Below are 17,419 nucleotides of genomic sequence, written 5' to 3' on the forward strand. Positions count from 1 at the left end.
TGCAGAAGAAAAAAAGTGGTTCAGAAATGCTAAATTGCATTGTATGTCAGTATCACTTGCTATGCTATTTTAAAAAACATTGATAATTCTTTAAAATAAAATTTTAGGTGAAGATTACACTTTTCCTTGCATGAAAAAGAAAGCGAGACTTTCCAAAGTTCCCTCTCTGAAGTTATCTAGCACAGTGAAATAGTTCTAGGCAATAAAAGCAGGAAGAATAAGGGTTGCAGAGAAGGGAGCAATGCAAAATATTACTGTCTCACTTGTATCTTAAAAAGGAAGGGAAGTTGCAGAAACAATTAATTTTGTGCTTCTACAAGCCACTAACATTCTTGTATTCCCATCTTTTTTTCCTTGTGTGTTGGTTGGTTCTGGGATGGATTATTCCACTGAGGCATTTCAGGAGCTTTCAACAGAAGAAAGATGCACATCCAACAGAAGTTAGTAAAAATATACTCAAGCAGTTCTATGATTGTAATCATACTGGCACCACAAAACAATCCAAGCTGGCCACCTACATCAGCTGTAATAGAAGGAAATAAACATATGTCATCCTAAGCATTCCGTTTAGTCTAGCAAGCAAACTAAACCTTGCTGGGTTTAAGTGGTAAATAAATTCAATATACGTAATCCATCATTTTAAGAAAACAGAATTAATATTCTTAAGAATGTTTATTGGAGAAGATTAATGCGTTTTCTTAAAATTCTAAATAAAGTAAGTACAACACAACACATCCTACTGTGAAACAGATACTTAAAATATTTCCTACTTCTATGCCTCTTTAACCGTTCTTTTGCTTCTCCTTCCCATCTTCTCCCTCTCCCCTCCAAATACCATAAACTTCACTATTCTTGCAGTGCTGCCTGTGATACAGCTGTAAACTAGCGTCAGACTTAATTCTTACTCTCAGCTGCTGTCCATACTGCAGGTTCTTTAATGGAATGACAGGAGACAGTAGCGAAAATGACCATGAGGCAGACATGATTATTGCCATTACAATATAGAAGGTATTGCTTTTTGTTTAGGAGCCCACGTAGGCTATGACTCAGGAGAGGGGAGAATAAAAACAGGTTGGTTTGTGTGGGTTTTCTTATTTTTGGATTAATTATTAATCGGCAATAAATAAAAATTAAACATTCACTTACCAAGCAACTCTGATATAGTCAAGGCCTTCTGCTGTTGTGTTACTTTGTAGCTCAGATCATGATATTTAATGTCAATGCGCACAAGGTTCTGTCTAATGACAAATACATACAGTATTACTTGAGGCAGCCAGGACTGCGGCTCGTTTTTACCAACATTTATCAGCATGGACCGAGTTCAGGGAGAGTGATCGTGTCTTAAAGAACAATTAGATGAGAATTACCAGACTGAGTTAGCTGACTGAAGGAAAAAAAGGTGTCCTAATAACAACAGTTATAACGTGAGCTTATCAGAGGAGTAGATCTTCAGGCTATGTTGAAAAAGTAACTCTAGATCTGTTCTGGGAGATAGACCCGTACTTTTTAAGGGTCACAGAGACGAGCTTGAGAGGAAATGTCAAGCATCCTGACCTACAGCAGATATAGCACTTGGAAGCATGTAAGCACTTCTTGTTTATGTGCAACTGCATATTCAACTGTGATTATTTCAAAGAGCACGTTTGTGCAGAAGAGCCCTTGTCCTGTACTCGGATGTTTAGCTCTGTCTTCTGCTAATAGCCTCGCTTACCTAATTATATTCTTGCCTGCTGCAAAAGCGGAAGAGTGGGTAAATCTCAGTTGGAGAAGACCTGTGGAATGATTCAGTGTGAGTAAAGAGCTCATCTTTATGATATTGTGTCTACAGAATGATTCTGCATAACTCCTAAATAGGATATAAACATAACGGTTGTGGAATAAAACAGACACAAAAACTGATTGCACACATAATGTTGTGACTTTTAAGAATAAAAGTAGTGATTATTCTTCAGAAGTGTGAACAGCTGTGGATTTTTGGGGTGACGGTGACAAAGAGCTCATTAACAATATGCACTGAAAATAAAGTATTTGCTGTACAAAATGATAATTTCTATCTCTTTAGGTGATAATTCTAAAATTCAGGTAGCACTGAGTAATAAAAATAATCTTATTCTCGTGGCTTCTGTTAATAAGACTTCCTACCATTTTCATGGAGTTGCTAGCAGAACTATCCAATAAATATTTAACTTTTCCCTTCTTCCATCTTCAGAAATCAATAGATCTCTATGTTTTATAGTTTGGAATATGTACTCATTAATATGCCGGATGGATTCCTATTGGTTAAGACTTGGTAACAGGGGAATGTTCTGTATTTTCACTTGCTTAATTGAATAATTACTGGGTTGCGCATAATGTTTACAGACAATAAAATAATCACCAAAGATAAAACATCCTAAAAGGATTAATAACTTTTGCATATAACAACAGGTTTAATTTTCATAATCTTCACTGGGGACAGACTTTAATAGGGCCTGTAGTGATAAGACAAGGGGTAATGGTTTTAAGCTAAAGGAGGGTAGATTTAGACTAGATATAAGGAAGTAATTTTTTTATGATGATGCAACCACTGGCACAGGTTGCCCAGAGAGGTGGTAGATGCCCCATCCCTGGAAACATTCAAGGTCAGGTTGGACGGGGCTCTGAGCAATCTGATCTAGTTGGAGATGTCCCAGCTCATTGCAGGGGGGTTGGACTGGATGACCTTTAAAGGTCCCTCCCAACCCAAACTATTCTATGGTTCATATAGTTCCTCTTCATGTATAAACATATGCAAGCATTTGCAGACTGATGGCTTCAAGAGTGAGAAAACTGAAGTCACCGAAACAATGAAATACTCGTAGATATTTCGTTAGCCAAATTTTCTACAGTTCTTTATAAACATATTTTGATGCTGTGGATACTATGAGTTCATGTAGCACCTGTCTTGTACTGCTGACATCTACATCCGTGAACAAGAGGCAATTCAGTCTGTAAAACTGTATTGAATGTCCTTTGACAACTAGATTGTATCTTTCTAGCAAAAAAAAATCTGGAAATGATTCTATTTCTGGATAGATAATGCTTGTGTTTGCAAGTGAATCTGGCATCAATTTATTATATTAACAGTAAGGTACATATGCTCTATTAAAGCATAAGCATATATGATGTCTCTTCTATGAATTTAGAAGTATGCGATTATGCCAGCTCAGCACTACTACTGAGCGACACAGCTCTGTGCATAATTTACATCATACACACTTAGAAGTAACTGATCATTTCTTCATTAAACAAAGCGTTAAGCAAGATTACCTGATGTATTCTGGGCTTTTCTTCAGTTTTGCAGAAAAGTATTTTATGGCTTTTTCTCCTCCAAAACTTGAATAGGTGACAGTGGTAGGATAATCCGTTTCTTCACATGGGGCAGGGCAAGTGGAATTGTGGGTTCCTACTGTACATAATCCTTTTATCTCTATATCATCTGAAATGTCAGAAGAGAGAGTTTTAAAAATGTCATGCAGAAAGCATACGGTTTTAAGACTTTTTAAAACTTACAAAATTGCTTAACTGACTTTGATAAAGATATGGGTTAATTATCCTTAAAAAACCTAGATTTGAAGGAACAAATAAGTATTTGTGTCTCGCATTTGGGAAACTGGTGCACAGTAACAATGGTTGAGTTTTTTTGGTCACTCTTTCCAAAGAAATTCAGCACCTCTAAGTCTTTCTGCCTTCATTGGGACTTTATGTGCTTATCTCACCCACAGTTAAATGGTAGGACAGCAGAAGACTTTCCATGTTTTGTGCTAGCTTTCTGATTACACACTTAGGTATATAAACCTTGGTCTTGATGCCTTGATGTTTGCCTAGCTCCTTTCAATGCACAGGAACAGCTTCCAGAGCAATGTCAGTTGTAGTTTAGTATCATCTGATAACTATGTAAAAGTCTCGGTAAGCTAAATTCACTTCATCTTAACCCCTCCTTGCCTTTTGATAATTTGGCTTAAGACATCTAAGAGGGCTTAGGGACAACTTTGTTTCGTCAAATACCAAAGAGAAGTCACAAAATTCTGCAGGTCTGGCTGTTCATGAAGCTGGGGAGCCACTCCAGTGATGAGGCTCTAACAGAAATAAATCATTATGGAAGTCTATGAAAGCTGGAGAAAATTAGAAGAAAAATGGTAAGGCATAAATACTTTCTGAAGCCTAAACCGTAAATAACGATCTGGTACTCTGAGGTGAGTACCATAACCTCCTGCTTGTGATGCTCTGTTTCCCTGGTGTGGTGGAGGCCACTGTGTCTGCTCCCTCTGCATGTGGGCTTCCCACTTTTGCAAACCACAGGGGAGGAGATAGCCTGTCAGTTGATGACTTGAGGTGGTCTCCAGGGATGCTAGGACTGTAGATTTCATTCTGGATAGCCAGCCTCTAGAGTGCCTAAAATAAATGCTTTTGCCAAGAGTAGGTCCCTCAGATACTGGATCAGTGGTGCTGCCGTTTGAGATTTTGTTGCTGGGTGTTTTTCTTTCCTGCATTGTAAAAGAAGACTTAGAACCTCACTTGGGGTCCTGGGACCAGACACCTAAAAGCCAGGTATCGTACACGGTTCACCATGTACAGTACTGTGGTGCCACTTCCTCCTGGGATCCAGCTCTGAATTCTATCATTGAGAGGACTTGGGGGTCATTTTTGTTTATTGCTCAGTGGTTTCTTTGAAACTTGGTCACAGAATATCAATTAAGTAAAATAAGATATAAACCATGACAGGCTATCGAAGATCACGATTATATAAGAATGCCAACTTAGTGGAGGCTATTTCGAAAGAGCCTCAGGAAAAAGAAATAGTCATTGTTCATAATAGTAGACCTTGCCTGAATGTTGCACACCCCTAATCAAAAGAAATAAGCTCTCACACAGGTCCCCCAAAACTTGTTAATCTACTTGGTTTCTTAATCATTCACTCCTTTGGGAAGGGAGAGTCACGTTACATAGCAGAATCCAAAACAATTGCAAAGGAGGCTTTGTAAAGTTCATGAGAACTTACTCCTCAGGTTACCATTTGCAGTATTTTCCAGAAAGTCTGTTGTAGTAACTTACAAATTTCATACCTACTGTGTGCAGATTACTTGTCTATGGAAATGAATTGCATTTGGAGCACTTTGAAAACATATAACCCGCTTTACTTTTGAAAATATAAACCCTTAAATTCCAGTGATTTTGAATTATATTTTTTATCAGTTAGCAAACCTGCTATTACAGTGCTGTTCACTTTTCTGTCACAAACGAATACAACATTGAAGGTAGAAGGGTAATACCATGAAGGTGCAAAAATGCAAGCCAGAGGCTTGATAACTAAAAGGAGATTAATTGAACATTCTTCTATTTTGAACCATTTCTTATTATTAAAATTAATTCTTACGTTTTTTTTAATGGGCATCTATTTAATGCTCTGGTCTCTATTTTCAGAATATTAAATGAGCGGGGAGGTACTCCATTTCGGTACTACTTTCAGTATTTTGTTTTAATTGATATTGTCTGCGATTTGGAATTGGCTTAGAAAATATGAAATTATTACTTACTTACTGCAGGATAAACACAATTGTAAAACTTCAGCAAATCACATTCTGTTCCATTTCCTTAAAAATAAACAGCAAACGTTAGAACTTCAATTAATAATTCAACCACTAGCTTTATTTGTACTAAACTGAAATGTAAAGTCTGCTCACCACTTCATGTTTATCATTATACAACTGAGAAAACAATTCAGTTGGGCCCAGCGCAGTTGCCAACACCAAAAGGGGTACATAGCAAAATGAGACAACAGACCAAGCCAGGAGGCTTGCTGTTGGAGCAAATATCTTCATTATGTGTGCCAGCCAGCACTGCCTTTAAGCTCGTGGGTCATTCTGTGTTAGCTTGCTAAAGCCAGGAATTTCTGTTTTTCCTAGTGGAAATGGAGAGGAAAAAACCAACCAAACAAAAAAAAAAGACCAAAAAAACCCAACCAAAACCCCCCAGAGTAGGTTAATACCCAAAGTGTTTCAGCAAAAGTTTTGAACTTCATGCAAGGGTTGTTTGGAGACTGAAGCGGTAAGATAGTACCCTGAGCTAACAGCAAAGTTTTCAGATTTCAGATGGTCTCAGTTTCAACCCAATTTTTTCCTTGCATGGAAATGTTACTTAGCACTTTAGCACACAGTTAAAGGCAGCATCGCCCTCCTTTATCTAACTGCCACTGTATAAAGCTCTCACCCTGGCTAGGGCAGACCTAGACTTCATTGCCTTCTCAACCCCCTTTCCGTGAGTTTCCAGGGCACTGCCAAACTCTTTTCCAAGAGGTTGTCAGACAAACAGGCTGGAGATTACTCACTGATGTGTCTTCCTTAGTGAAAACACTCTACATTGCTTGGGGATATTTAAAAATAGAGAGTCAGAAAGTGCAGGCATGACAGTGGCTTTCTTGCCCTCTAATTGTGAAAAAAGAGCTGTGAGAGCAGAGATTTGGGTTCCAGCTCTTCCTTCAGAGAGAGGTGACAGCATTACCATTACTTTTAATGCTGAAAAGGTGGGAGGGAGGAGACTGGTCGTGGCTCAGAGTTACTGCTTTCTATTTCTAGAGTGACTAAGATGCTTGGATTCGCAAGGGGAGTATTACAGCATACACCTACTCTGCATTCTGGGATGGTTGGATGGCTTCGTGCAGCCTTTTGGCTTTTGCAGAACCCTCTTCTAGGTGCCAGTCTCCTTCCAGAGTTCATGTGGGGGACCTTGGTTTCTGTCAGGCAATCAGTTCTGCTGTGGCTGCTAGAAACCTGCAAAGTAGGTTTTCTGCAGTACATGTGAAAATCTGTGACTTCTTAAGGATTTAGTTCCAGCTCTTTAGGAAGCCAGATTGAAGACTACAGACTTGTAGCACAGCCCCGAGGCATAATCTTTTCTTTGAAGCTTTTTGGTCTGCTTCCTAAGAATAGCTAATGACCAGATGCTTGCTAGGTCTAGAGCTGACCAAATATCTTGTTTTCTCTGAATTAAAAAAAAAAAAAAAGACCAATTTATATAAATTTACTTAAGCCCAGCTGTAGATATCCCTCAAGCATGTGTCCCATCTCCTTTGCTGCTCAATAACAGGTGGGCTCTTCTAGCAAGATAAGTATATAGTATTATGATATTCCTGAGAAATACCTGGAAGAATGAAAGGCAAACAGCCACACCGGTCCTGAATGTACCGGGCCTTGCATTCCTGCAAACATCCGTTAGTACTATAAATCTTTTGGTACTGAAGCTTTATATCAGGCTTGCACTCTCCCCATGGGTATTCTTGGATAATTGACTGTAGGGTAATAATAACAGAAAATACAATTTTTTTTGTCTCCTTTAAATTTAGATACTGTTTTCTCACATTTTAAAGTGCTAAAGGAAGCCTGTTGAAGACATAAACAGTAACGTTGTGATTTAATTGGAGGCAATTACAGTTTGTGCTTTTGGGATTATAAAATCATCTCCTCTCTCTCTCAGCAAAAGCAGAACCTGATCAGCCAGCCTAGTGCAGAAGGGTAGTCCATTCCACTTGGACTCCACTAGGAATCCAGAACATTCTGTTGCTATTAATGTTGTCGTGATGGAGAACTGCCACGGTGTCCTTGTATCTTTATTTATCAGCAGGACTGTAAGATGTTAGTAAAGAAAGGCTGACTTCAGTAGATACAGATAATGAAAAACAATGACGTCTTCTCCCCCACACCCCCAACACCAGTAATTTTGTTTGTACCTGGGGGAAATGTTATTTTTAGAAGTTGCTTTGGCATGATAAACATTTTAACTTCCAAAATGTCTAATTCATCGTCATGCTTCAGAAGAGAATTGGAGACAATAAAGACCACTATTTCTGCTTGATGGATGCAGTCCTTACCTTCAGCTGGCGGATTGCGACCTGTGCATGCATGCCGACCGGTGTTAATAAACCTAGACCATCAAAGCGTGGAAGCTCTTTGGGTGAATGGATAACAAAAGTTATACCAGCGTCGGTATAACCAATAGCAGGTTCATCAGTGAATTGTTCCTGATAGAAAAAGAAGTATTTAAAATAGTTCTGGCTTTGCTTACCCTCTGAAGCTTTAGCTATATTGAAAATGGTACTATCTTTTTTTCTTTGTATCTCTAGTCACAACTTTGGCAATTTACAGAAAAGTATAGAAGTAGGCTGACTTAAATTTCCTTTGTTGCTTACCTATGTGGGTTTCCTTCCAGTTACTATAAACTTTCAGGTTTTTACTTCTTTCTGTTATCCCCCAATTTCAAAAGCAAGAAAGCATAGATGAACCTTTACTCTTAACTTTGGTATTCATTCCTTTTACTTACAACTACCCATCACATTTCAGCAAACTTTCCATTATGCTCTCCAGAACCTGTCACTTCTGCCTCATACTTCCTAGTGAACGAAAGTGAGTGTCTGAGTCAAAAATGACTCTAGATTTTAGTTTTCTTCCCTGATGTCACAAGATGATACTCCCCGAGTTCTCTGTTTTTTGTTGGTCAAAGACCATTCAAATAAGGTCAGAGACTATTTACAGTGCAAAGACCAGATCTTAGCTGGCATTGAGCACTTGGAGTTGCTGCGGCAACTAAAATTCAGTACTACTTAGAAATTGGCAGCATATGACCTTCCCTACTATGCCATCTATTAAAATGAAATTATGTTATCTGGAAATGATTGCATAAAATTAAATTACTGCTCTGATGATGTGTTTCAGTTGTAGATGTACTGTGTATATGTACATATATATATACTCAGTTGCAACTTTCAGAACCATTTAGCTGTAGACAAAAATCAATAATTCTGAATTTTTAAGTCTCTATTAGACCTTTCCTTTAAAATCACCCCCTCACTCGGAAATAGTCTTGGTACAGAATTTTGTGCATGAAATTCTAAAGGTCTGTGTAAAACCAGTCAAACTACAAACCAAAACCAACCCCTAAACAAACACCTTTACGCCTCTATAAGTTATTACATGATTCATTATTTATAATCATTAGGATAGCTGTACCTGTTGGACATCAAAAAGTAGATATAAGCCTCTTCCAGACAAACTCACTCTTCTTGCTGGAAGATCATTGTGATTAAAAGTAAAGCAGTTTCCGTATTCAGTGAAAACATGTTCAAAATCCTTCAATAAGGGAAATAAGGGAAGAGTAAAATGAAAGAAAGATCACTTGAAGCCTCATTAGTGAGTCACAATGCGAGAGGGACTGCTGGGGTTGGTTGGCTTTTAGCACTGCCTTTGCAGGAACAATATTACAATCAGAAAAGTTGTAATTGATGAAAATATTCAAAAGGATTTAATCCTGTCCTATAGAAAATGAAATTTAAAGGAGAAATTTCATATTGTTTATTAATACCTGTGAGCTGCTCAGAATAATTAATGAGGTCCTGTTGTCTTTCTATACAGGAATTATATATTCAAAACCAACTTTAATCTTTCCAGTAGATGTTTAGTGAAGACTGTTTCAAAACTCAAGTACAATATTTGCATTTTTTCCCAAAGCTACCTCATCATTTAACTGAAAACATTTCCTAACATGACTGCACCTCGTTGCTTTAGTTTTAGTTATTAGCACTAGTGTTTTTCAGTTAAAAGAACTCTCCAATGCCTAACTTTAGAAGCTACAGCATATCTAAAGTTTAGATTAATCTGAAAGAACTTAGGCCTGACTTTCCTGTTCAAGTTTTCTATTTAAGTTGGGAATTGCTCTATGGAAGAGTCGACATAAAAATAGGATGATCACATTCTTTGGCTGTTGTCCAAAATTCCAAAAGATAGTCTATTTTCATCTTATTATTTAAAATTCCTGTGGACTCTGCATATATATTTACCCTGGCTGTCTATATTCTTGACTTCAAGAACAAAACCACACAACCATGTCTTGCAAAAAAAGGTGTTCAAACTGACCTTCATTATAGGCCGTTTATGGAAAAGGTTGCTCGATGCAGCCTGGAGGTATGACAGCTTTCAAAAGCTGCTATCTGTGCAGAAGTGGCAGTAGGCAGAGAGAAGTTTGGACTGAAATTCCATTTTACAGCTCAGGGAGTCCAGCAGGCTGTCTCTGCAGTTAGTGGGAGACTCAGGGTCCTCAGGGCGACTTAGAGCAGGACTTTTTTTCTCCATTGGTAAAGGGAAAACAGCGAGAGTAGCTGGCAAAGCTAGATGTCTCAAGCTGAGTGGTAAGAAAACATGCCCTTCCCCTCCATGCTACTCTTTTAGTAAAATAAAAAATATTTACCTGTGGGTAACATGGCTTTCCAAAAAATTCACATTCTAGCAATGTGCTGCTGTTCAGATAAAACCCATTTTCCCTTGTAAACTCTTTGATGCTGAAGTTCTGGTTCCCAAGGAGGAAATCATTTAGCTCTTGAGAATATTTATCTTCCATAGCAAATTTTTGGAGAACTCCAGACACAATGTTCCAAATTAAAAAAATTATCTTGAGGTTGCTTACTGCATGAGCTTGAAACCTGTCAGTGGGAAGGAGAAAAAATTGCTTGGAGTTCTGCAGAGTTGACAGGACTGATCTCAAGGCTGCTCTTGCCAAATCTGTAACATGATTTGTTGTCTGCTCACAAACTATAAGTGATTCTTATCCATGATGTTGCACTTTGATCTCTACAACATGAATAAATTATATACTTCTGTGAGGGTATTTTCCGTATCTGAAAACAGATAATGGACAACTTCATATGGCTATTCTGGTCAGTCATATTGGAAACATTTCTGTTGCGTGTGGTTGTTTATTCAAAAATAAACAACGAAAGAGTAGATTAGCCATCTGCATAAGCCAACAACCAGATATGTAAAACTGGTGACAAGCTGAACAATTGCATTTACATGTGGGAAACTAGCTGGGAGGAGCTGTTCCTTTCAAAAAAACTGTCTTCCATCATTTAGAAAATTGATTTCTAAGTGCATTTGCAGTAATCTCATATACCTGCTCTACTAAGGCACTATATCCCAGTGTGGAGATAGTCTACCTTCCCATGAGCTCTGTGGCTGGTGACACAGTGGTATAAGCCACAAATGATCCTTACTCCTAGAATCCACTCGAAAAATCTCAAAAAACGTGATGAGGTGTTGGAAGTGATGTACAGCATTGAAGTCCTTTACTGAAGTAAAGTAAGGTTTTACAGAAGAGTTATAAGTTTCAAAAGAGAACAAACAGGAATGAAACTACAATGCCATATTCTTTAGAATTGCTATTTTATGTAATCCTATTTTAAAAAACATATCAACATATTTGGATAATAGATCTTAATGCTTAAGGAAGATTGGTAGGAACAACTCTTCATAACTGTATTTGAATAAAAAAATAAAGACAATGGTAGATCTGTGCCTCTTTGTCCTGCCAACAAAAAAACTTGTTACTGAAAACAGGAGGGAAGGATAAGCACAGCATGAACCGCAGATGGATGTGGCAGCAGACTGTCACTGAGGCGGACAACTGCCATGCTCCGTAGCTGACTATTTACTGTGCTGCCGTTATAGTTACAAGAAGTGAGGCATTTCTATCATAGACCAGTGTAATCAAGAGGGACTTCTATCCACAATGCATTTTGTGCAGTATAACCCCGGATGGCTTTGTGCAGAGCGATGGGAAGGAGGCATAGTGAGGCAGAATGGCTCCAGATACTTGAGACTTGGACTTCTGGCTGATTCTGCCAGCAAAAGGTAGAAGATAAGAAAATGTGGGTAAACTTTCTGTATTTCTAAAACTGTTCCTAAATTATATATTTTCTCTAAAAATCAGGCTGTAGGTTTATTATGTTATTTTCCAAGTGGCTGTGTCCGAATCTTGTCCGTTATCTTCAAATGTAGAAATCTGTAGTGAAGTTCCTTAGATGCACGACTTACAAATAAACCAAAATGCTTCCCTCCTGCAAATCCCACTGATATCAGCTGGAACTGTGAAGCTGAGCACTAAGCACTGAGCTTTGACTAAGATTTCTACATTTGTATGAGGTTTCTATTTGCAAATCTTGTCTTTTATTTTTAACTTGGTTGTGACTGATGACTGTCCCTTAGTTACACCATAGAAGCAACACTTATACATAGAAAACTATCACCAGAGAGGTTTTTCTACTCCAATTTATGTTTTGAAACTTAAAAATCTGTAGTGCAATTGTTCATCTGAAGGACGGGGAAGATTAAAAAAACAACCTCCCTTCTTTGATTCTCATATTTTCCTCTTCATTTAAATCTCATGTAGTGGTGTGGAAGACATGCCCTTCAGAGCCATATTTTCCTTGTGTTATCTGGTGTGTTCAAGCAAGTTGTGAAACCTGACTGCTTTCGGATAAAGAGGTGTTGCCTCTCAAGAGCAAACAACAAACATAACTTTTACCTGTTCAAGTTGCAAAAAGTCACAGCAGGGAATTTGATGTTTTCCACATACTGAACTACCACAGTGGTTGTGGTTGGCCAGCTGAAGTAGTAGATGAAGCGACTGCAGATTTGCCAAATAACAATGGCAAGACAGCAAGCGACTACTAACAGCCACAGCACTTTGCGAGTCTTGCTCCGCGTTTGGACTATGTTATGCACTCCATGAAACGAAGTGGATGAGGCAAACTCCTGATGATACTTCCTTCTGTCTTCCAAATGTGGCAGCAGTTTCTTTATTAAGTACAATCGTATCTTTTCCAATGTTCCTTAACATTGAACAAAGTGAAATCACTTTAATTTTAAAATTTAATTTAATTTAATTTAAATTTTAAAATTAGAATTTCAATGGCACTTAAGAAAGGAAACAATGTAATTCTGGTACTGGAAAGCAGTTGTAAAATTTCTCTTCAGTGGTAAAATCTCTAAGCAGTGAACTTGCTTCTAAGGGTGGTCTAGAGCCCTGTAAGAGCTGTGTGCTAGGAGATTAGCTCAGTGCTGCCTGAGAACGGACTATACTTTGTGATAGTCTAAGCACGCAAATTTTTAAGCCCATTAATATAAAAGAGTAGTTCCACTTCTGTGGAAAAGATTGGGTTTTGATATACCTCAGTGATCTAAAACCACAGGTTGCTATGAACCTACTATAAAAACATAAGAATCTGATTTTTACAGTAACATCCCATTAAAGGCCTGGTCCTTCATACTTGCTCTGAGAAATAAGGTAACAAGGGAATGATATGAAAGAGAATTTAATTCTTTCATCATTAAAAGTTTCTGGATAAAACACGAAAGGTTATGGGTTCAAAAGGAAATCAACTCTCTTTTCTTTAGGTTTATACTACTCTGATTCCACAACTTAGAAACAAATGTTTTTAGTTTTCATTTACCCTATGGTTTCTCCAAAGTGATGTTAAAGAAACCAAACCAACCCAAAACATTTTTTAAATCTAAGTTTAAGAGCTCTAACAGTAATGAACATAATCAATACCTGGAAATGTAGTCATTTTCTTATGCTTGTTGCTGAATGATCTTTTGAGCATGGATTTGAACAGAATGTTCTCTCTCAAAACATCCAAATGAGGGAAACTTAATAAGAACTTTCCTGTATCTAGTCATAATTTGACCAGTGCTTCACTTACAGATTGTTATCAGCTGCTTTATTCTGTCATTGGGAAAATCCATAAGAACAGTAAATCAAAGAAAATCTGTGCGACAATAATAATTAGGATGTGAAAATACATTATTTAGATTAGTGTTGAACAGCAATTAAATGCTTCCCTAATTTCATTTTTTTAACCAAAAGAATAGATTTAATAGTGTGGCATGTTGTAGGAAGAGAATATACCCTTCATAAGACTGATTTTCTTGAGCCTGTTACAGTTGGGCAAAGGAACAAAGGGATGTTAGAGTCATCTGCCAAAGCTATCGTGACCACGTCAGCACTCTGGGATGTTGCTTTGGTCTTTGCACAGTCTCTGGACTGTGATAATGAAACCCCAGATGGTGCTGGATTTCAAAATGTTTCTGAAGGGAAAGAATTTTCTTTATGTTGTTCTTTAAAGATCTATGTATGAACTTTGATCAATACTGGTATAATTTACTGTGACACCTTTTAATCATCAAACAGTTTTCTGATGGAAAACTGTTCAGAAGTTTCTCTCCTGGCTCTAGTGACTATTGGATCCCTTTACAAAGGTGTTCAGCGTTGTGTGCCTTTGTACATCGCACTGGAATGCAGTGGATTTCTGGGTTGGCTGCATTTGAGATAGCATTTGCAGGCTTCTCTCACACATGGAGTGTGTGCAGTGAGAAAAGCACTTTGCGTGTTCCCCGAGTAACAGCAGAGCAAAGTACATTCCATACACACACGCATGCGTCTGCATCTGCTGCCTATAGACCCCGACAAGAGACCGTAAGGAGGTCAGCCCCATTTCACCAGGGCATGCACTCTGTGTGTTTATTCCTCCTATACGCACTGTGCCAGGTAAGAGAACGATAGCATATCCCTGCATAAAAGTCCATGGCTATCAAAAGCCACTAATTAGCTTAATCAGCAGAAGCATAACTTAGAATCTATGCAAATACGTAACTAATCTGTATGTCAACTCTTGTGCATCGCTACTACAGTGAGTATTCGTGATGCTTTATGTCATTGTGGGAATTTTGCTCTTAATGCATAAGATTATCTACTATCATAGATAGTAGATCTATGCTTTCATTACTGTCTTTCACCGGAGGAATTGCCAAATTAGCACTACTAAGTGAGTGTCTTTAAGAATCCTTATTCTACTTTCAGATTTCATTAGAAAATGCTCTAATGGGAAAAAGAAAAAAAGATTGTTAACTACTCTACATAGGGTCAAGTGGTAAATCTCTAATACGAAATTTCTCATACACGGTGGATTGGAAAAGAGTATGAAATGTGTAAGCCAGGACTAGCCATTTATTTGGGGATTTGGTCTGTTTGTGAGGAATAGGTACATTCCGTTGATGTATAATTAATAATAGAATGGTTATTCCAGGTCTCAGTTAATGAATACTAAAATAATACACCAAAATAATATCAATGGGTATGAGATTATAAATGATTAACCCTTCATCCTATGCTGTGTAAAACTTAGGCTGTGTGTATCTCAGCTAAGGTTGTGTAATGAACACAACTGAACTAGCTGTGAGTTAAGTATCCAAGCTGCTGCTAGATAGACAGTAAGATCTTGCAAGACTTTAGACAGACATTTGACCTCAGACATATTAGACAATAAGGTCTTGAGAGAGCTAGGTTCTTTCAGTAGCAATACAAACTACATTTAATGTAGGCAATAAAATAAAAAAGTATTTTTGTCAAATATATGAATGAAAACAGTATTTATAGAAGATCCAAAGATTAAAGGACGGATTAAAAAAAACAAAAAACAAAAAACAAACCAAAAAACCCCCAAACAAGGATGTAACTAAATGAGAGGAATTCAGGTCCAGGAGCAAACCACGTGTTTGGAGCCAGACGCGTAACATGTATCTAACAACTACTAAGGTAGCTCATACGTTCAGGATGGGCTGCAGATGCTTTGCCCCAGGAAACACTGATTACTGAAGAAGCCCCAAGAACCATAATGGTTAGTCAGATGAACCTGACTTCCCAGTCAATGGTGTTAAAAAAGAAATTAATTCCCTGTATATATAACCGGGGATATATTATAATGAGTTTATATAAAAACCTCGGAAATTCACAGTATCTTTAATGTTAACACTGTAAGTTAAATTTAAAGGTTTTTAAAAACTTCTATCGGCAGGTAATTGATCACCATCTATAACTACTTCTGCGTGGAACTGATAGATAATAGTAATAGTCTCTTTGTTCCAGTGGGGAAAAAGATGTAACAGGACCCCGTGGGAAGAACTGGAAGCTAAGCTCTTGCATAGCAGAAATAAGGTACAACACTTTCATTTTTGCATTCCCAATGCTTAGTTATGATTGAAGTTTCATTAACGAACATCTTAAAAAGGAATGGCTTTTTAAAAGATAGCTCAGCTTCAGACAGCTCTTAACTGGAAGGAGTTATTTCAGGGAGGTTACGTGTGGCCTCTGTGCAAGGGTTAGTTAGTCTAGATAGATTTGTAATTTCCTTTTTGCCTTAATCTAAAAATTAAACTACAGCATCATTCAGAGAAGTCATTGCCTAGTTAAAACTGTGTTAGCTTTATTCTAAATGCATAAAGGACCGATAGCTAGAGACTTTCCCTCACTACTTAAGTGTTGTCTTTTTTTTTCCTACAAGCTTTTTTCATATCTCCCTTCTTTATATCTTGAAAATGTACACTACTGCTATTTTTGGACAACATTTGGACATTGCAAGAGAAAGGAGACAGGTTTTCTCACTCTGATTGTCAGTCCTGAAAAAACCCCACCAAAATGTAACTGAAACCCTTGGTAAAGCACTGTAATAGTTAGTCACATACCTTTAGCATCCGATTGAATGAATCTCCCAAGCTGGTCCATGAGGCTGTGCTTATTTCAGTAAGGAAGGAATGGATAATAAGCTGCCTTACCACTGTGATCATTGCTAGGTTAATGGCTTTTATAGAAAACTAAAGGGGAGGTGGTACTCGATAACACTGGGCAATTTACCTGCCAGGGTTGCTATGTTTTGCCTTTAAGTAACATAGTCTGCAATGTAAAAGAGAAGATTAGTTTTATGGCAGGATCAGATGTACGTATTTATATATATTTCAATACATATTATACTAATAATAGTACAAGTGCAGGCTTCTTTTGCATTGCATCACCTTGCAAATTTCTTCCATAATTTTTCCTTTTATTTTAGAAAGACCAGTCATCTTTAAAATACCGCACTGTTCAGAATGGCATATAAGTAGATAGGGAGCCCTTCCCGCTCTGGAAGGCAATAAATGTCTGCCACAGGTTCCCAGCAGCAGCAGGAAGCAGTTCATCCACGCTTAGAATCCACGTCTTTATGACCAGCTCCAGATTTCATGTTCTTGTGGGCTCTAGCAGAAGTGAGCTGTTATTCCTGAGAACTAACCCTGTGGGCAAGGATGAAAATGCATGGAGTCAATCACTCCAGTAACTCCTCACGGAAAAGGAGAGAGACCGCTTTTGCGTTTGCTGTGTAGCATGATCTTGTTCGAAATTTGTTTCAAGGAAAGAACCGAGCATCTAATACAAGGCAACTAAAAATAATAGAAAATTCAGACCTGGGATGTACTTGATTAACACTTTAAGAAATAATAATTTGAAAAAACAACCCTTCACATTCCCTCCCTGATCTGCAGGGGATGAGAATGGCTGCTACTTCTTCCGTTCACTCTCTTAGCGATGGTCCAGTTGATGCTCACGGAGTTCTTGGGTTACCAGGGGTACTAGGTTGGCCCCTCAGTGCCTTACTGTCTAGTTGTTTGCCAACAGTTTTCCGGCTGTGGTGTTCAGGTTACTAGCTGCAAGGTAAAGCGCTGAACTTCATTTAGTCATTCCCGTGTGACAAGCAGAAGCTTTC

General features: G+C 37.9%; 1 protein-coding gene across 1 annotated transcript; it reads right to left on the reverse strand.

Annotated features, from left to right (window-relative positions):
• Positions 1-323: 323 nt before the first annotated feature.
• ASIC5 (acid sensing ion channel subunit family member 5) lies at positions 324-16,404 on the reverse strand (the record flags this gene model as incomplete). The annotated part of the gene is made up of 10 exons (XM_081998845.1): positions 324-523; positions 1,147-1,238; positions 3,289-3,457; positions 5,556-5,612; positions 7,159-7,306; positions 7,886-8,035; positions 9,021-9,140; positions 10,255-10,486; positions 12,367-12,673; positions 16,365-16,404. The coding sequence occupies 10 exons, from the start codon at positions 16,402-16,404 to the stop codon at positions 324-326; spliced, it is 1,515 nt and encodes a 504-aa protein (XP_081854971.1).
• Positions 16,405-17,419: the final 1,015 nt, after the last annotated feature.

This window comes from Phaethon aethereus (genome assembly GCF_964289735.1).
Source record: "Phaethon aethereus genome assembly, chromosome: 4".
Classification (NCBI taxonomy): Eukaryota; Metazoa; Chordata; class Aves; order Phaethontiformes; family Phaethontidae; genus Phaethon; species Phaethon aethereus.